The sequence below is a fragment of the Phaethon aethereus genome, assembly GCF_964289735.1.
Source record: "Phaethon aethereus genome assembly, chromosome: 6".
NCBI lineage: Eukaryota > Metazoa > Chordata > Aves > Phaethontiformes > Phaethontidae > Phaethon > Phaethon aethereus.
In genome coordinates, this window is record NC_138580.1 from 29,535,553 (window position 1) to 29,557,197 (window position 21,645).

Here is a 21,645-nt window from a genome sequence, read left to right on the forward strand (position 1 = left end):
AATTGTTGTGCTTTTCTTTTAATTGAATTTTTGAAAAAACAAGTGGGCTTGTTAGTAAATAATTGTGGTTTTAAACCTATTAGTTCAGATTTCTACTCTTAAAAAGCAGTAGAAATTGCACTCTGACTGTTCAACCTTGTTTTCTCTGTGAACCCCTGAAAAATAAAATAAAACAAACATTGAGTTGATGTCAGAATATATACTTATGGTATATGCCATATATAAAATTTTTGATCTCCTTAAATACAGATCGGGATTAATTGTAGTGCAAACAACTAGATTAGATCTATGTGCAACTGTTATGAAGTGAACAAAACTGGACCACAGATAAATTCAAAGGCAGAAGACAATACAGACATTGTGGAGATTGCTTTTTTAAAAGTTCAGAGCAAATTTTGAACATTGAGCATTATTTTAGAAAAGCCATCTGTAGGTATTGCAGTTCAGTCTGCTAGGTTCCCACTGTAGTCACTGGAAGATACCATCTGTGCACATACACATGTGCTTAGATTTATGTTTTGCATTAAAAAAAAACAGAAAATTGCTATAATAAATTATGCAGGTTTTCAAAGCTCTCATGTTGCCAGTGGAAAATACATTCCCTTTTCCTTTCTTCCTCAACAGAGTCTTCAGGATCTGACAAATTTTGTTATGAAAAGCTTAATACAGAAGGCACAAAAAAGGGAAACTGTGGAAAGGATGGAGATCGATGGGTTCAGTGTAGCAAACAGTAAGTTCATTGCGGTAGAGATTATTTGTATTTCAAATAGATTAATACTGGCTTAATATTGTCTACTTTTTCATTAATGTTTCATCAGTTTGTTTTGCATTATTTTCAGTAGTCTTTTCCTCACAAGGTTTGCATCTTGAAAAAGTTCCATACCTCATTCTGACAAATCCACTCAGCTATACACTTGTAAAGAATTCCAGATTTTCAGAAGAACATACTGTGACTTTTAATTCTTTCAGAGAAACTGGGGAATAAGGTGGCAAAAAGTCAGAAGTTCATAACATACAAACACCTCAGACTTGGTAGGGGTAAATTAGGCCGCAAATACACATGGTATTTTTGCTTGCTCTGGGATTGATAACCAGATTATGCTATTTCAAGTTTGTTCCAACCTTTATTTTGACTAGAGAGGACCATTAGACATTTGGATGCTATAGAGAAAATGGCTGATTCATTTGCCTGTGATCATTACTAGATTAATATTTTATTCAATTGATTTTTCAAGTTAATGATCATTTAGTGGGTAGGCTTAAATTTCTCCTAATATACTTAGTGTTTTTTTAAATTTTTAAGTATGTGTGTAAAAATTTCAATCTTGGAAAGGTGTTTTCCTTCTTTGACTATCTGATGTTTGTCAAGTAGCATTTTGGGGGGGCATTACATGATTCACTTTTCAGATGGGTTCATAAGCATAAAAGTTGTTTAATGGATTTCTTTATGTTTAGATGAGAATAGTGTTGTTATGTATATTAAAAACCTAATTTGTATAAAAGCTTCTCTTGGTCAGTAGAGAGATTCAGAAAAACGGTCTAGCTGAAGGGCCATTTAAGTTTTTTGCGATTTTAACAAATACAGTTTCCAGCATTCATCCAGTTGCTACTATGACTTAGTGCAAATAGAGTAAGAGATGCAAGTTTTTAAACTAATATCCTTCTATTGAAGATTGCATATATAAAACAACATCAAATAAAGCAGTTTGTTTACCAAAATTCAGGCACATACACTGCTTGCTAATGATTATTATTATGGTTCTGTTGTCCGGCAAGGGAAATAAAATACAATTAAAAATTCAAACTTCACATTAACATACAGCTTCCAAGCTGCTAGAGAGGGGGAAAGGTAATTTAGCCAGATATGACAAAGCTTTGTACAATTTGGCTCCTCTTACTTGTACTGTATTGTATTTAGAGCACAGATAATTTTTTTGTTGATGTGAACATTTACTGGTGCATTAGAATGAACAATTACTTGTTTCTGCCTTTTGTCCTTTATATCAAATAATATTTTATTTCCAGACTGCTGCTCTGGAAGTCTATCATGTGGCTTATGGTGATATGACTATCATGATTATGGCTTATGATTACTTAATGTGATCAGTAGCATCATTGCCAGTCTTCCTTTTTTGTAAGTTTACTTTGTATTATTCCAGTAACTTTTTGATTTATGTTTTCATTTTACAGTGATGTTTTCTGTGGCTTTTTGCTCTGTACTAATCTTACTAGAGTTCCACGAGTTGGTCAAGTTCAAGGAGAAATTATCCCAAATTCGTTTTATCATCAAGGACGAATAGTGGACTGCAGGTAAAAGATAATGCAGTGTTCCAACATGATTTTGCTCTGTCAAACCTAATTGAATTAACATAAGTAAAATTGTATGATTTTTTGGGTAATTAATATCTTACAGCAAAATCATTCTTCTGAGTGGTATTTCTTTTTATTAAAAAAAATAAGAAGGCTAATACTCCACATTTAAAGAGAGTGAAATGTGGGTTATCCTACTGATTACTCTATCTGATCTCTCCAGTAGTAGAACTTCACAGTCAGAATTTAATGCTCAGAATTGTATTTTTCTGGGACAGGAAAAAAAAGTTTGTAATTGCCAAAGACCTATATATTAAAACATAATGCTTTTGAGTATTATATCGTCAAAGAAATAGCTGTAGGGGAGTGAAGGCTGAGAGGGAGGAGACTGAAGAGTTGTGGCAGGATGAGATGTTAAACTACAGTTCAGTTAAAGGGCAGGTAGATGGGTTTTAGTCTACTGTGCACAATACAGGATTTGTATTTGAAAGATATTGGCAACATTGCTGTCATGCTAAGAATACTCTCTTACATAATTAGGTCCTGAGTGACCAATGATTCTTAACTCTTCTATTATTCCACTAGTATTTTTATTTAAATGTCGTCATGTGGGAAGTTAGTTTTTTAACATTTTTCTAGCAATAATATTTCACAGCATTTGGAGGGGAAAAAAAAAGAAAGAAATAAAAAAGCATGGCCCATCAAAGACTGTTAGAAAACCCCCAAAGCCTAAAGTGCCCTTTTTGAGGATTTAAGTCATTATCTAGACTTCTTTTTAGTCTGATGAGAAGATCTTGTCAATACTGTGGACAGATAGGAAAACTTTATATTTGTTCAACCTGTCTGTATGCTTGAATGAGGGAAAGTTATGAGGCTTTTAGTATCTTTACTGACATGTTTAATATTTTCAAAATACTTCAGTCATAATACTAATAGTATCTTAACACTTATTTCTCCTAGTGGTGCTCATGTTCTTTTAGATGATGATACAGATTTAGGTTATGTGGAGGATGGAGCTCCATGTGGACCTCACATGATGTGTCTGGACAAAAAGTGCCTGCCAATTCAGTCCTTGAACATAAGCAGCTGTCCCATTGGTTCTAATGGAAAAGTCTGTTCCGGTCATGGGGTGAGTCTGTACTGGGAGTTAGCAGCTAAGCTTCTACAGCTCTCTCTGCTGTATCTGATCTTAATGTACCCTGTGGAGTTCTCTACCTGTAAGTGTTCCTAAGACCTGCTGATCAGGCACATTATATTCTCTTACTCTACCCATAAGTCCATTTGTCTAAGACATTAGGTATGTTTTGATGAACAGATTCACTGTTCCATGTCTTAACTGTAATACTGGTAAAACCTTTCCACTATGGGATCCAGTGGACAGATCTTGCCTAAGGGGCTAGACTTTATAAAAGAATTTTTTTTTTTCTTCTTGTTATGTGTAATTGAAGATGAATTTGAGTGGTTCAAAGAAGAGGGTTAGGTTCAAAATCAAGAAGAAAAATTTTAAAATTGGAAAGTAAAGGATCTAGGAGATCTAGAAATCATCTTGGTACTTTTGGAGAGCGGCATGAGTGGTGAGAGAACTATGTTACCTTTTTTGTTTTTCTTTGGATTATTCCAATTCATAATTTTAAAAGAATACTTCAGGTGATCAAACCTTTCATATGATGTTTTTATCTTCAGCTTCCTAGGTAAGATTCTTCAGTGAATGCTTTAAGAAGCAGAGTGAGATAAAAGTTAAATTAAAAAAAATCACATGTACTATGTACTTGTAATTAGTGTGTAGGTTATTTTCTGGGGGGTTTTTTTGACATTGTGTTCCAGTGTCCAAAGACATTAAATGACGCCTGGTGACTGACTTCACTTCTAGTCCCATAATGAAAATTTCATTCTTTGTTTCCTGTCAGTTTCTCATGTTGTGCTTTTTCCTTAGTAACCCTCTTCTAGCAACACATTCCATGTTCTTTTTCATATGGAAAGTTTATAGCTATTAACTTTCATTATTGGTTTGATATTTTAGGTTTTGTCAGTTAGATAGGTTTTCCTGTATCTGATAAATGTATTGCCAATTTTTGTAAGTCCTAAGTCCTTTTTTAGAGGTCATTCAACTAAATATAGACTTAGGAAGAACTATTTCCTCTCTTTCTAGAAGATAAGCAAGCACTCCTCATTGCTGCTTAGAAAAAAAAAGACGATAAAATCAATGAAAATCTTACTATTTTTTCTGCATGGGAGCAAGCTGCAAATGAGAGGTTGTAAAGCATGACGATGTCTTGAACCTTTTAAACACAAATGCTTGTATTCCTTCTGGACATCCATGCTCAAAGTCTAGATAGTTGGTTAGTGCAGCTCTAACTAGTCTAAATAGGTGTTTTTTTGGATGAGAGTTTGTGTTCTTTTTTATCTGCTATGCAGGTGTATAGTGCAAGTGACGATGGAACCACTAGGAACACTTCTGCTTGTCTTAGCATTTGAGTGTATTTAGAGGCTTAAAGCAAACTTTCAGGTCATTGATGTATTATACTCATTCTAAACACTCAGTGATATTGCTAGAATATATAAATGGCTAAGTTTTATACTGTGAATTAAAAACCTAATTACATGTTAAATAAACTTAATAAGATGTAGTGAAAAAATGATTGCTGTCATTTATTTTCTTTTCCAGGTTTGTAGTAATGAAGCCACTTGCATTTGCAATTTCTCCTGGGCTGGGACAGACTGCAGTATTGATGATCCTATCAGGGATGCTGGTAGCAAGAAGGATGAAGGACCCAAGGGTTTGTGTGATTTCAGTTTTGATGTTCTTTCAAGTGTTTATGACATTTTTCTGTTGATACATGGTAGTAGAATTAGCATATAGGTAAAGAATAATACTGTGCAGTCCTGTTTAGACCCAGACAGTAAAATTCTGCTTTGTTTAGGTGAAGTAGGTCTTTCTGCTTTGAGAATTGATGAAACTTATTTTTCTAACCTAAAATTTGGAGAAGATATCAATAAGTAATGGTATGTACTTTCTGGTTTTTTCTTCATCCCTTATTCTCTATTTTTTATGATAATTTTATTTGTGATTGAGATATGACTAAGTGTAGCTCTTATTATTTATATGATAATTGAGTATTTACATTTTACTAGAGATTTCTAGTTCCCTTGGTTGTTCTCGGAGTGCTGTGGCATAAAAAAAGGGAAAAGTGGAATGTCTGTGGTGAAAAAAGCTTTGGTTCCTTGAAATCAGATTTCAAGGGGAAGAAAAAGAAATAAATCAAGATTTTAAGGACTTAAATTATTCTTACAATAGTTATTATGTATTTAGTAGGTATTTCAACTGCATATGAAGTATAAATATAAAGAGGAGCTATTGAGAAAATAATTAATCAAAGTTTTTTCAAAGAGGAAGTAAAGCACTTGAAATTCTCTCTGACTTGTCTGCCAAAGAATGTTTTTGGATTGTGCTGTTCATTTTTTTTATGTCTTTCCTGTCATCAGGACATTGTCCAACATCAGACTATATTTATCCAGTGTTCTGCATTTACAGATAAAGTTCCCAATAAACAACTGAGAAACCCAAACAAAATTTTTCTGCTATGTTCCAGTTTCAGGTTCTTCTGTCCCTCATACAAGGCCTATGCAAAGAAGATAGAGTTGTTTAAAAATGTAGTCCTTAGAGCTCAGACTCTAATTGATTAATCTTTAAAATGTCCAAGGTTTCAAGGGAGGACAGGATTTTGGTATGTCCCTCTGGAATGGCTCTACTTCTGTCTTGTGTGCCTTATTCTTTTGCCCCTTAGCAGAATGATTCCACTGGACCTTTACCGAGAACGGTTGAAGAAATTCTCTTAAAACAAGTGACCACTGTGAAGGAGGCTCTCTAGAACAGCCCAGATTTGTATTAGGGAATCTGTACAGGTGCTTCCTGGACTCCTAACCCCACCACTGTTCAGTGTAGAGCTGCCTGGTTTGTACGCTCCCTGACAAAGCTACTTGTCATTTCATTTCCTGTGAAAACCTTCCTAACTGTGGAATGCTGCTTACAGAGTCTTAAGAAAAATAGTGGAGAACGGCACTATAGAGCTGGTTACTTTTCTTTTTGTGTGGATGAGGAGAGCAATATTTACAGTTGTGACACAGGGTACATGAATTTTATATTGCTCATTTCTAAATTCTGTAGGTAAGAAATAAGTCCCTCCTCTGTGAAAAGATCTATAGGAAAGGCAACACAGAAAGTACACCTATCATGGTTAGATTTTTTGTAATTCAAAATGGAAATGCCTTTATGAAAATTAATGTCAAATCTGAAATATTCTGGGGAACAATCTTAAATTAATAGTATATGCATGGATTTCTGCCAGTAGGTACAGATGCAAAGTTCAGACTGCATTTTTCAATGGAGTCGTCTGCAAAAAGGCAGACTATGTTTTTGTATGAGATGGCTCAATGATTTCAAAGGATGGATTATTTTTACGTATGTTGTAGTAATTTATTGATGTCGAATCACCTAGAAATGAATTAGGAACCTGAACACTGACAGCCACTGTGATCTGTCTTGGTGTGCTAATAGAGGAATTTCTTTGTGAGAAGATATCGGAAGAATACAGAAGTAATTTTCTGTATTGTAAAGATACAGTGTACTAAAGTAGTTAATGGAAACTACTTTTACTACGTTTTTCCCCCCTTATTACCAGTATTTGTATTACTATGTCATATGCTAGTTTACAAATCTGAGACAGAAACCAAAATACTTGTTTTTCCTTTTTCCTAAATTTGAGTTTTGTTACATTTCAGAAGCATAACACTCATGCTGTGAAAATTCACCTAATAGATTTAAGGGTTTTCCACACCATAAATCCAAGCATTTTTCTTATTACAATTAGAGCATGTATAGCTAGGAAGTATTGCTATTTATTTATATATTGTTATGGTAATTGACAATTGACTGCTGCTCCTGCTGCACTTTTCAGACCTTTCCATCATCCATCAATTGCTTCTGGATCCATACTGTATCTCAGGGTCCTTAATTATATTGGTCTTAAACCAGGAGTCTTTAACTACTCAATGCAGCAACGTACTGTATCCTGTACTAGCAGACCTTCACATCATGCTAGCAGTTTTGGGAAGACAAAGAGTTCTTGCTGTTTGTTTTTGGCTACTCCAGAAACTGAATTACTTTAGAGTGTTGGCTAGTAGTTCTGAAATCAGTAGGACCCCTTATGCACACAAGATTCTTTATTTGCAATTTAATTTGCAGAATTAGGTCTTTGTTCAACTAGTGGAATAGTGTTTTGTTTTTTGAATATAAAACTTATATCTCTAGTGTGTGTGTCTATATTTATGAAACAGGAAAAAAAATCCTGAAACCATTTCAAAACAGACTTTATTCAGCATGAAGACTCTGAAGCTTTTATCCCTTGGAAAAGTTCCCATTAGACAGGGAATTCAGCTACTTGCTAGTGGTCTGTCATGACTCAGTGAATCTATCAAGCTTTTAATCTTTAACATAGGAAATATACAGATTTTTTTTCTCAAAAGATTCCCTTAAAAAATGAAAAATAAGGCCTCAAGGTCTTAAGAGAGACTATCTGAACATACTGAAATTTTGAGGGTGTTACCTGAAGCTCATTTCTAGGGTAGGTTTTTACTTTTAGAAGGTGTTATCTGTCTTTCAGTCATGTAGGTAAATAGAGAGTCCTATTGATAAATGCCGTAGCAAAGGCAAATGCTACTCACTAGTAAAAGAATGAATTAAACAGTTGGGGTGTTGTCTTTTCCTGTGATGGTACTGTTTCCAAACAAAAAGTGTTAATTTGCTTAGTTATATTATGCATACAGTAAGTTTCTAGTCATCAAAAGGAAACTTTCTTATTGGTGATTTATTTACATTTTGGCTGTTTTAAATAAGTGGTAGGTTGAGGATATTCCCTTTTTAGGTAAATAATAGAATCACAAGCAAAAAGGGATAGTCTTACCTTTATGGGAAAACTTCTCATTGAAATATTTGCAAGCATTCAAAGACAACCAAATATAGATAATTTCAGAATTTTTAAAGCTACAGTATGTGGTAAATAAAGGTTTGTTAGGAGGTTGTTTATTTGATGATGGATTATAGAGTAAAGTAATTCCTCAAAGGAATGTTTAATGTTTTCATTTCAGACATATATGTGATCATTTCCTTAAAAAAATCTTCCCTTTTCCCTCCACACAGTGAGCATGGCCACTAACAGGCTAATAGGTGCAGTGGCAGGGACCATTCTGGCCTTGGGGGTGATTTTTGGAGGCACAGGGTGGGGAATAGAGTAAGCATTTTTCTTAGTTTGAGTTTTATGTTTGGTGCCTAGTGTGTGAGGTAACCGTATGCACCCGAGCCCTCTGTGTATTACCCCCATTAGCTTTGTTATGTGGTGACTGTATTTGTCGTGTGATTTGACTGTGTCTGTGTCATGTGGTTTGCTCATGCAGTGTTGAACCTTCTCCTGTCTGGGATAATGTGGGGCATAAAACAATAAGTCTGTGAATTTTTACATTGTCACAGTAAAATTAAATGTCTAAATGTTTCCATTACACCAAATTATAAAAATAGTGGGGAAAAATGAAAGTTGGTGACTATTTTGCAAAACAGACTGAGTGTTTCATAAAATGCAGAAATTGTTTATTACAGTCTGTGGGGCTTTCAGTCTTACAATGGGTCACACAATCTAGGTAGGAAGATGAAAGCTGACGATAGTGGTATAGACAGCTGTTTTTAAAGTAAAGTTTCTGAGTGTTCTGTAGCTAGGATTCTGTTACCTCAAGGCAGTAGAATGCTGGAGTATAGAATTCGTATATAAAGAATATGTACGAGTAATTTTTATTGTCTTTTCATAATTTTAGGAAACTGTAATCTTAAGTGTTAGCCCACTATCTCAATTTTAACAGTGGCTATTTGATTTATATATGCACACACACATGTGTGTATGTGTATATATATCCACACACACCGCCCTACAAAAATGCCCATATAAGAACTCTTCATTCTGTATTCACTGTGCAAAATACAGAATAAATTGCTGTTCCTCTGCTTTTCTGAGATTTCCAGTTTCACTGTGTTTCTGATACTATAGATGATGTCTGTCATGTGACAGTGCCATCTCTCTGAAGGGGGAATCATAACAAGACCGTTTGTGATTTCTAATCAGGCTGTGTGAAGAAGCATTCATGTACAGTTCTGATTACGGCTGCGTAGGCAGTCTTCTGGTAGGCAGCATTTTGTGTCCGAGTTTGCAGCCCCAGATACAATCGTTTTAGCTTTTGCTGAACCAGACTGTTACGTGAAATTCATCTTAGATTCTCAGAAGAGTAGAGAGCTTTGCACTCACAAAGGACAACTAATAAAAAACAAATGGAAGGAAGGAAGTAAATAGATCATCTGCCTGAGGAAGATCAGATTGGTGTTTTACTGGTGGCTTTAAACAGCTGTTTGCTAAAAACTGACAACTGTGAAGATCGTAGTGGTTTGGGACCCAGACTCTGGAGCAGAGAATTTACCTGCAGGTTGAGGACCTTTTGCTTACATTCTGCCTTGTACCCTTCTGTTTTTAGCTTCCCTTACCTGCTGTCTCAATCCACTCAGCTCTGACCAACCTCCCTGACCATTTGTTCTTGCTCCTGTACCCTTCTGCTCTAATTTCAGCTTTTCTTCATCTTTTCTCTCATCTCGTTACTCACTACCTCACTCATTCTTCTTTTTGTTTCTATCCATTCTTCTTTCCTGGATCCCATCAGTCTTTTACTCTGTCCTCTGGCTCCTTCAGATACCAATGTACATTCGGGACAAGCCACTGCTACTTTTTGTTGCTTGGTTTAAAGAAAGCACATGGGGAACATAAGTACCCTCTCTGTTCCTAGCACCCTTTAGGCCCTGGTGGCTGTTGCTATCAATGGCTGCAGGGAGAGGTTGTGATCATCACAGCCTGATGCCAGGTCCTGCCCTGCTTCCTCCTTCCTTGCCTCTTCACTTGCAAATGGCAAACTTTTCTTCAACGTGCTGAAATAACTTTAATTTCTTAATGTTTTATGAATTTATTTTAGTAATCACAGGAGACGAAATGGCAGAGTCTTTTTTTTTCCAGATTTCATCCTTTGATAACTTAAGCTAGAGGATTTGGCTGGCAAAGTGATGGGCAAGAAAAGAAAACACCAAACCACCACAGTGTGTTGTTACCTGCAGGACAATCTGCAGTAAACTTGCCTCTTCTACCACTATCAGAGTTTCAAAGCAATGTATCTTAATTCTTGTATAATCTTTCTGATGGTGGTGAAGATTTAGGGAATAGTCTGAAGTCCACTGAAATGAAAGTGTGTTCTGTTTTAACACCTTCAGTAGGATTTGTATCAGGGTCTTAAAAGATGACTAGGGATGATACGATGGCTGTGCCCAAGCAGGTAGTGCCTTGCAGGAAAGGGGGGTGTGCCAGGTGGTTAGGGTGCAGTTAATCGCAAGAGCTTCCTCCTGATAAATCTGTCTGCAGGTGGTAGCAGTAGTATGGCAGAAAGAAGAACCAAGGGTCTCGCATCTGGTGATAGTCTGGGTGGAAAATGGCCCCCCAGTATGGTGGTTGGTATAGCCTTCCTCTTACCTTCAGCTTGCGTGGATTTATGATGTCAGGCACCCGAGTCCAGTGACTAGAGAAGCTGATTTAGCTGAAACATGCTGATTTATACTTTTCTTCAATAAATGTCACTCAGCTGAGCTGATGCAAAGTGGGCTTCATACTGGTAGCAAAATTCTGGTTTATTAACAATACAGTTTCCTTGATAATGCTTAATAAAACATAAGGTATACATCTTTAAGGTAAGGCACATAAAGTAGTCTCATTGTAAATACTTTTATCTACGCAGTCTGTTATGGTCTTGAAATGGCTCACCAATAATCCTCTTAAATCTCTGTATTTCAAAACTGGAATTCATTAATTGGAGGACTCTGTTCCGGTAAACAAGTATTGCTGCTTAGTAATGATAAGTATTCCACTAGCTTTGTTTTTGTATTGAAGTCAGAAATGAGATTATGGTCTTGTTGATTATCAGTGAAATTTTACCTTGAATGTAGCCCTTTCAGTTTCTTAACTAGGAAAAGTAGCTGTTTCTCTGCATTCCTAGGAACTGCCACTCCCAGCATACTGTGAAACAGTGTTAAAATTATTACGGAGGAATGGACATGCCTTTATCCACAGCCATCTATCATTTACTCTGCTCTTAGGCTCTCTAGCGGATAGCCTAATTCTCAGAGACATCTGATTTTCAGGGTTGTTTTTGTGTTAAAAATGAACATCACTTCTTTAGTCACTGACACCTTACAATAAAACTGGGTCAGATCCAAAAAGTTTTTATCAGGACCCATTTATTATTTAATATAATTAATTCTAGTAAATTTTCTATTAACTGGACCTAATTGTTTTGTATATTATCCTCTTCTGTTTAAATGTTGATTGAATTCTTCCATATTTATAGTAAAAAAACCCACTGTTGATGTTCTGTATTGAAAGGACAAACTGCTGTTTGTTGAATAGATGCATGCTACGAAATAGATTCCGGCCCCCCACCCTAACACTGAACAACCAGGGAACATAGAAAGAGGAGGCATGTAAAAAGTGGCCATTTGGTACTTCCTTATCTAAGTTATGACTCTATTACTGTCAGTTAATCATTGTACCTTTTTTGTGGGAAGGTACAATTTTATGGCTAGAAAGAAATCAGCTTTAGAATTTTTCAAGGCTTCTAAAATTTATTACAGCTAAATTACTTGCTGTGTTTTCAGTCTTTTGTTGTGTGCAACCATCTGATAAAACCCAGAGTAAGCCATAGATCTGACTCAGGTACAGCAGCTCATTAGGCTGTTGTTGAAAGCAAGCCTTAATTGGGAATATAATGCCTATGGAATGGCATTCATTTACCCTCTACCATGCTCACTCCTGTTGATTTGAGCCAGGTGTGACTTTAAAGGTAAGTCCAAATAAAATATGTTCTTCCAAATTGTGAAAAATTACCTTTTAATTATTGTTGTCAAATTTGTGCACTGCTCATATCTGTAAAACTCACTATGTTTCTTTTCAGTCCAAGTCTTTTTTGTTAATTCCTGAATATTCTTTGCATAGGAATTGCAGGAAGCAATTTTTAAACCTTGGTTTTCTTTTAGCTAATCTGATCTCCAAAAGCACTGATCTGGGAAACATGTCACTGATACAGTGAAGTCAGGTCACTGCAGTAGATTTTAAAACTTAGGGCACAGGCTTAATGTAGTGTCTGGGACTGGGCAGAAGCTTTTGTGATACCAACCTAACAAACAGCCTAAAATGTTTCAGTTGTTGCAGCTGCCCTTGCTCTTTCCTTTGCTGACCTCTCGCTGCTCCTTTTTCTTCCTTACGTTAGCTGTCTGACAGTTCTCCAAACTCAGTTTCAGAACATTTAAAAAGAGAAAATTTCAGTCGCTTGGTTTGGGGAGATGGGGTTAGGAGGCAAGAACTGCTTTTGAAGGCTATTCCTGGATATGTAAATGTTTAAACAAAAAGTGTGTGATATGTTGCAAAAGAACTAGTGGGTTGGTTTCATTTTGCCTTGAGCTCAGATGCACTTAGCTGTACATCAAAGACTGCTCAATAGGAAACTTTTGTACAGAGCAATTAAAATGTTACAATCAAGCCTATTGTCAGTTTTCTTCCACCCAAGTGTAAATAGAGCACTTAAGGGTCAATTATGAATATCTTATTTAGTTGTTCTCTTGCCCTCTTCAGAAAATTGCACAAACATATTTTGTGCTGCTGCTCTTTATTGCTCTCTTTTTCCTGCTCTACCCTTGCCCACTTTGTTGTTAAGTAGCTTCTTGAGGATGTGGAAGAGATGCTTTGATGTTTGGAAAGCCTAATGGGAATACAGCTTTTATTTCGACTTTTGTTCCTTATTATGTAATCCTTTGCTTCTGTCACAAATAATTGTTTGTAAATGTAGCACTGATGTAACTGTAGGGAGTCTGGCCTCTGATTAACAAGTGGTGAGAGAGGCTCTCAGCACAAATCAAAGTATTTATCACCTTTCAGGATGTCCAGGACAAAAGTTAGGCTTTTTGATTTTCATTTTTTCCCTCTCTAATTTCCTGTAGTCATAAACCATACAGCATTCATACTTTTTCCTTTAATTGAGAATTATTCACAAATAGTTTAGTGTTCTCAGCTGACAGTCCATTCACTAGGTAATGGAGTAAGTCACAATGGAATTTGCTGTCTTAACGCTAGATTTTTATCTATGGTAGAGAAGTCAACATAGCACAATGCAGAAACCAACAGTTTTGTTTGTTCTTACTGTTAAAGAAAAGTAAGTTGGGCTTGCTGAAATTGTCTAGAGACATCACCCCGTGTGCTGTCTGTATTCCTGGAATTGTCTGACTACCCTGCAGTTGCTTCACTTCATGTGAATAAAGTGGTTGGTTCTTATGTCTGTCTTACCATAATCCTTTATCGCAGGTCCTAGTGCCACCAATCTTATAATAGGCTCCATCGCTGGTGCCATCCTGGTAGCAGCTATTGTCCTTGGGGGGACAGGATGGGGCTTTAAGTAAGCAATGCCGCATGTCTTCTCTTCAGTGGCTATGGCATTTCTATTTCTTGCTTACATCACTAAATTTTGAGTTCCTGCTACAAGATTTCTAAGGTAACCTCCCCCCCTGCAACCTCTAACAAACTGCTGTAAAGAGAAAGAATTACACATGCACTGACCAAGAGGAGGAAATTGATTTGAAACGAGCAGATGTCATCAGGGTGCAAAGTTGAAGAACAATAAAAGAATTAATTTAACTGTTGTGAGTTTACCCTAACACTTAGGGAGCAGAGTCTCTTTTTCACCTCCAATTTGTAGTGTTGTTCTCAGAAGTCGACTACAGTGGTTAAAAACCCTGAAAGATACATGTCTTGATGCGTGTTTATTTTGAATGCAGTAATCCTTTCAAACTGATAAATTTTTTACAGTTAAAGACTTCATGTGTAAATGCTAAGTGGTGGCAGCAGCTGAGTAGTTTTCAGTAATAGGTTTTGACACAGTTGACTCAGAAGTACCAGAGCTGACTTTTGTGGTTACTGCTTTATTTTTTTTTAATTATCAATTCACAATTTTTTTTAATTCAGGTTTAGAGAGAATGTTTTGAAATCTTGAACTGTCTCCTGAATGATGAAAACATTTCTCACCTGATTCTAGTTCAAGGTGTTTTTTAACTATGAAGAGTAACATACTAGTCATTCTGCTTGCAACCGTCAAAGCAAAGAGAGAGTCTTGTACAAAGGTACTTAATTCTTGCTTTTTTTTGTAGAGTCTAGTCTACCTACATGCATAGTCCATATTTAGTAAAAAGGATCTAAATTTAGAATCAACTTTTACAACCTTACAAATCATGGAAGTGTTAAGCACAAGTAATTTATCATGGTATTCAAGTTGCTATTTCTTTTCAATAACATGAATCAAGATTAAGCCATGATACAACAATAAGCCATAATTCCTCAATCATGTTTTTATAACAATTCAAAGAATATTTTATATGGCCTCTATTCATACTCCATGTCTGAGTTGAGAAGAAAAAAAAATTAATCAATTAGGGAGTAAGGTGGCTGTCAAAGTAGAATATAATGACCAGGTTGTATTTATCTGTTAATTCAAAGGTCACCTGAAAATGTTTGTTTACTTCTGGGTTAGACTGAGTGGCCTTAATTTAATTACACATGCATATAGAAGCAAAATACTTCTAGATCTCTTTCGGCCCTGCTGAAAACAGACTTTGCCCTTCCCTCTGGGCAAGGCGATTGCCCTGTTGCACTGCCTGCCACTGTTGGTGTTTTCAGGAAGACCCAGCAACCTGCTGTGCTGATTTTTCTCTAAATGCTTGTTCTGAGAGAAGTAACACTTCCTGTGCTTCCCCTTGAGGCTGGCACAGGCTGCAGAGCTACATGCATCGGCTGTGGGAGTCTGCGCTCCTCATTTGCTTTAGTAAGAAAAGATTAAATACAAAATGCACCAAAACATCTGTCTGCATAAGCATAGGTGTGTGATCTTTATAGCCTTTTCAATTCCTGCTGGTAGACTTACCTTGAGCTGCTGTATTTTTTTTCTTAAAGCATTTCATTTAAATCAGATCCACTTCTTTGTACAATAAATACCCCTAGGTCAGCCTCCAGTATTTATAAATTACTATAGGGCAGCTCTAAACAACATAGTTTTAATTCAGTCTTCTATCTTTTGCATCGTGTTTCATATGGCAGAGATTTTTATTTTCCATATTTATAAACAGTAAAATAACTTAGTATTTATGCATTTTTGATTTATGTTGTTTCATCAAAGCTGTGTTCAAAAGGCAGAAATTCAAAGGGTATTTGAGGTGTGCGTTTTAGAATATGCAGTGACAGACATGGATGTGCATGTGGTGGTAAAACAAGAACAAACTGGGATTCTTTTCATTTGATGGATTGAGAGATTTCCTGTGTGTAAAGGTCTAGTCTGGGAATTATCACAGAATCATCAAGGTTGGAAAAGACCTTTAAGATCATCAAGTCCAACCATCAACCCAAATGCTCTTTTACAGACTCTCTGTAATACTTGTACTTGGACATACTCTATAGCATTAACTAATACATTTACATTGTTTTTATCATATCCTACTAGATGCAGAATTATAGGCGAGAGTTGTCTTTTAACTTAAATAAAGCATATAAACAATACATAAAGTTTTCGGTTAGTTGCAGAACTGAGAGGTTTCCCCCCACCCCTTCACTGCAATTAGCTTTTTAAATAAATACAGCCAAATTGTCTGCAAGGCTGGCTTTAGCATTTCTGTTAAAAGTTTTGATTTATTGAGAAAAACAGTGCATGCACATTTAAAGTGATAATATTAGAAACTTTGATATTGCAAGTTCCCATGGGAATTAACCAAGCTAGATTTTGCTGGAAAAAATAAATGTCAGATTATAATTTTGGACCAGTTTTCTGCTATCAGAGGCATGTGTCAGTCATCTAGCATATACTTTCCGGACACAGAGTACTTACCCCTAAATAATGCATTTGTATTGCAGAAGGTAATTTGTTGAAAACAGAGTACAAGTCATTAAAATAGAAAAATTTCAGGCAGTTTCTTCCTCTTAGTCTTTTTAAGCTGTCTTGTGCTGTAACAACCTTTGCTCTTTTGCATCAGTGCTGCAGCACCCACTAGCCACTGTGTGAGCGGTCTGGCTGCTGACTAGGGAGGCCCATGCTCAAGAACTGCAGGAACACAGATCTTTAGAAGAATCCCTCCCTGTCTGAAACAGCAGAGTCTTTAGCTGATTTTTTATTTCTCCTTTGTGTTCCATCTCTCAGACTGCTCTCACAAGTGTTCAGCTTTGCATCCTGGTGTCATTCATTTGCCTAAATGTAGAAGCTCGTTATCCCTGTAGAGGATCTGTATTGGAAAGGTCTCTTGAAGCTCTTATTCTCAACAGAGCAAGACACATATGTTTATTCTGTAGCAGAACCTCAAATACACTGGCCTGGCCTAGCTCACAGCTTGAAGTGCATGTTTCTTTTGGGGGTCAGAGGGGAACTGAAGAGGCTATTCAGCTTGTGTATCCAAAAGAGAGCTAGCACATGTGGGCCCTCTGATACATTGCTGCAGTGATATCTGGAGGGACAGATAAGGATTTTAACTTTTCCTTTTTAAGCAAGTGATATGTTTTGCCTCTGCAAATATGAGAGAAGGTAGCTAATGCTTTACAAACTGGGAGATGTGATTTCTGTTTCGCAGGTTATCAGATGTTCATATGAACATACGGTACTGTGGTGTCAAGTCCATATCAAACGTAAGCTGCAACTAAGCAAACTTTGTTCATGAACTGAGGTGGTGGGGGTGGGGGTTGGAGGGCAAGGATAAAAGGTGGCTGGATGCAAGTTTGGAGAAACAAAGTAAAAGAGAAAAACAACAACTTCCAGTTTCAGGAATGAATCCTAGGTTCATTTTTCTAACCAAGTTAACATGTGGGTAGAATCCAAAAGAAAAAAGTTAACTGACAATTTTAGGGAGCATAGAGCCTCATGACACATTTCAGGCTGCTATTTCAGGCTGCTTAGAGTTAAAGGCTGGGGATGGAAACCTTGTTAAGAAGTAGATTTTACTTCAGTTGAGCCATGCATAGTACTTTTAAAGCTGTTGGTGTTCAGATTGCAGTAGGGGACTCCTACATACCTCTACCTGAATTCTGCTGGGTAGCGTATAGAAGTATGGCATTTATGGAACCTGAAGTTCATTTTGAGGTAGCAAGTCTGTGCAAGGTGTCAGTATATGTGGTTTAATACAGGACCGTTATAGGAAGGGCATTTTTACCATTAGAGGAGTTCTGTGCATTGGCTGCAATCACAGTCTTAGGAGCCTATGCTCACTTTTTTTTCTGGCGTATATTCACTTACTATTGCAAATCTACTGCAGTAATATAGGCCAATTAAATGCTTTTGTTGCTAACAGTGTTAAAGCCATTTTTGGTAATAAAGCTCACTGCTAAGAAGCAATGCTAGTAGAAGTGCTGTGGAAATGCATATGAGAAGCTGCTTCTCATATCAGAATGCAAAAGTGGCTGACAGAGAAGAGTTGATTGTATGCACAATTTATTTCCAGCAGTTGTTTCTCAGCTGCAGCGTTTACTGTCCCTTTAGTGGAAGATTAACAGATGGACCAAAGACTTACCCCGTCCTTACAGATGCCAAGCTTTTAACCGGTCTGGGCAGATGCATTTAGACTCCAAAAGTTTCTGCAAGATAAGGCAAGGGGAATGCTAACAGCTATTTTGCAAGGAAGGAGGCTTTGGTCCCTTACCAGCATTTCCATAAAGCATGTATCATGACCTAAATACAGTCATCACTACACAAACATCAGCATTTTAATCAAATGTGACATATTTTCTCAATTTTTTCCAAACTGCTAGAATAAACGGCATGTCCAGCTGCTAATTTTAGTCTCTCATTTTGTTAGTTTGAATCAGTTTTGTAGCAAAAGGTCATCTCTAAGCTCTTCTACAGCATTTGAACCATGCTTTAGGAATGCCTATGAAAACGTTAACTATTTGAAGTAGTTAAAATACTGGTTTTGGATAAACCTTTAAATACTTAAGTAAAGCTTTGTATTCATGTGATCACAGACAAAGGTACAGATTTGCAAGTAATGTACTGTGTATCTACATTCCTAACTAGTTGCAAAAAAACCCCCAAAAACCGTAGAGGATTGCAGCAAGGTATTTCTTATATACATCCAGCCTTTTCTGAAGCCAATTTTCTTTTCTGAAATATTTTTCATTTGTAAAGATGACCACGTTACAGAGGCAGTGACATACTGTAGCATGGTGTGCTTTTTTGATTCATAGTCACCTGTAATTTTGTTTTTGTTAGACACTATTTCTGGTTGGATTACAGACTGAAGGGCTGACCCTCGTTATTTAAAGAGGCATTAAAACATTCAATGCAAAAAGAAGTTAATGCTCTAAGATCTTCCACATAAAACAACAAAGAGCGAGCATCATTCCTTCCGTAGAGGTCTGTTCTGCCCCCTGCCTTATACTGAAAGGAACCTTGCACTACTGTAATACATAGCTACAAAGAGGTGCGAATATCCAGGACCTGATACCTCATTTCCTTTCTTTTTATTGTCATTTTCTTGGGGAAGAGAGAGACTTGTTCTATTTGCCTATTTAAGTAAGGCTACTGTCTTCATTTTAGTATTAAAGTGGTTCCTAGTTCAGCATGAAGGTGTTAAAGCAGGTCAGGGAATGAGAATAGAATTATTATAATTCTAATATTATTTCTAAGAGAAATAACACCTGACTGCCTACCTCTGTGAAATGCTACTATCACAGCAGAGAGCTGTGGCAGTCTCTTCTTAATGCTTTGCACACGTGCACTGTCTTCCCTTACCGACACCATACCTGATGTTCTGTATTTCAGAGGCTGTTTCAGGCTCTTTATGTTAAACGTTCTTTTAGTTCTTCATGTTTCTTTCTCATACAATGGCGTTAGCAGACCATCCTAAGTGAAGAAAGGCAGTGGTTTGCTTAGTATCTTATTCCTCAAAATGTGTATTTCTGCTGGATAAAACTAGGAAATGAGTAAATACATGGTATGGACAGATCACAGAATGCCTGGCAGGGGCACAGCAGACTTCGCCTGTTGCCCCATGGCATGGGTGTGGTCCGAGCTGTTGTACAACCATGTGGTCCTTACTAGAATACTACACTGGTGGAGATCAGTTAGAAGAGAGTTGATAGGATGAAAGTCAAGAGAGTTTTGTTACAAGAGCTGTACTGGGAAGCTAGCACAGCATCTGTCCTCTGCACCTTATAAAGTCCATTTCTTTAATTAAAATAAGCTCAGGTAACAGAACATAATTCAGTATATGTTTTAATGACTTGTCCTCTTCAAGCCAACTGGAATATGGTACTTTCCCTAGAGTAGGAGGAGAAGTTAGGTCATCTGGATTTTTTACATGCATTGATGATTTGTTCGAAGGGGACTGACTAGTTACTCATCAGTAGTGTTTGAACTCAAGTACACTAGACAGTATTTAAGGGGGGGGCAGAGGAGGAAGAGAAGCAGACATGTCCTTTCCCCATTGACACTGGCAGGACAAGCAGACACAAAACAGGTTTTAACTCACATTTAACCAAGTTATATTATACTCATACTTCCTATTGTGCAGCTCTGCAAGTTGGCCTGAAAAAGTTATTTGCTCATTTCAAATTTACCTTTAGTACAGAGGAAGACGGATTGAGATATTGAAGTAGTGTCAGCCTAATTCAAAAGGAGTATTAGAACAGTACTACTAGAGGGGAAATTATTGAAAGATTAATATAGTGATCTTTCAGAAACCAGCAATTCTTAAGCATTCACCTTGCAAAAATATAGGCAGTGGTAGCCAAGGAAAAAACAAAAGAAAACAAAGGATGCACAAGAATTACCAGTCTCTGGAAGCCTTCTCAAAAAGAAGTTGCTTTAGCATACATCCATTAGTCTCTTCAGCCACCAGGCAAACCTGGTGTATAGTCTGTCTATAACTATTTTAGCAGTGGTAACAGTTAGCAGGGCTGTAGAAAACAGAAAATCCTGGGGTTGGTATGTTGCTTTAGGGAATTTATGAATTCCTGTTCCGTATGTTTTGCATGTCAGTTTGGTGGCAGTAGTGGTGCATATGCCCAATGTTAAAACTAAATGCATGAGCCCCTTGCTTGATGCCCCACATAAAGCCAGAAACTGGGGAGGTTGCACCCAACTTTTGTTGTCGCTTCCTAGTGTCTTGCTGTTTGACATAGGGTATCAGTGTCGCAGGAGACTGGATATCACTGACCAGCTTGCTATCCACTCTTAATGCTAAAGTCTAATCACACAATTTACAAAGCTGTCCAGTCTCCTTCGAATGCAATGTCTTTGCTATATTTTGCACCTTACTAAGATTCACAGCAGTTAGTGTGGTCAGTAGTGTGGTAAGAGCTCACCGAGGCACTCGCTTCTTTTGTCGCACTGGAATAAGGAAACTAAATTTGGGTATTTTGGTATAGCCTGAGATGGGCACTTGCTCTGGGAGCTCAGGTGTCCATGTGCTTAAGTATTTCCAGTACTGGTACTTGTGACTCATTCCCTTTAGGGATGTGCATGCTTTCTTGGCCTAGTGGACACACATGTCACTGTGGGCTGAAAGTTTCTACAAATTTAGAGCACCACTTGAAGCACTACAGAAATAATTGAATTCTGTATGCCAGCCTGATCTTTAAACTGCATAAGGAAACCAATACTTGGTACTATGCTACAGAAAGCATGCAGCCAAATTCCTTAAATTGTTACCCCTTGGAAAAGTTACTTGCCAAACTGTCTCAATGTGAGCCTTTTACTTTACTATGACCTTGGCAATGGCTTTGTTCCTGTTATATCTAATTAATGTCTTGCATTTCTCTCTTTATCTCCTCTTGATGCAACTGGAAGAAACGTCAAAAAACGAAGGTTCGATCCAAGTCAACAAGGCCCTATCTGAAGAAACAAGATTCAAAAAAGCTGCTTCTTGCACTACTGGATTTTGGGCATGATGTCTTTGCTGCAGCTGCACAGGAACTAAATCAGTAAGGAAGAACAAGAGAAATAGTAACTATAACCACAATGGTGGGATGTTAGAATCTGAGGTGGTAGAAGACTGTCCTTTTTGGAGATAAGTTTGAAATACTTCCTCCATTCACCTTTCTCTTGTTAAAATTAACTGACAAGTGTTACAAGCAAACTGTTGCAAAACCAGGTGGATTTGTTTTCTTTCCTCAAACAAAGGAGGAGAGACAC

At 37.0% G+C, this 21,645-nt stretch overlaps 1 protein-coding gene across 1 annotated transcript in view; it reads left to right on the forward strand.

The window, feature by feature from the left end:
• ADAM23 (ADAM metallopeptidase domain 23) overlaps nt 1-21,438 on the forward strand; it is a gene marked incomplete at its 3' end in the record, with an annotated part of 76,519 nt that extends 55,081 nt beyond the window's left edge. Inside the window, 10 exon segments of the mRNA XM_082001870.1 lie at nt 625-730; nt 2,191-2,310; nt 3,271-3,439; nt 4,976-5,087; nt 13,794-13,884; nt 17,090-17,144; nt 17,998-18,049; nt 18,052-18,093; nt 21,301-21,362; nt 21,364-21,438. Coding sequence (XP_081857996.1) covers nt 625-730; nt 2,191-2,310; nt 3,271-3,439; nt 4,976-5,087; nt 13,794-13,884; nt 17,090-17,144; nt 17,998-18,049; nt 18,052-18,093; nt 21,301-21,362; nt 21,364-21,438 — 884 coding nt within the window.
• Nucleotides 21,439-21,645: the final 207 nt, after the last annotated feature.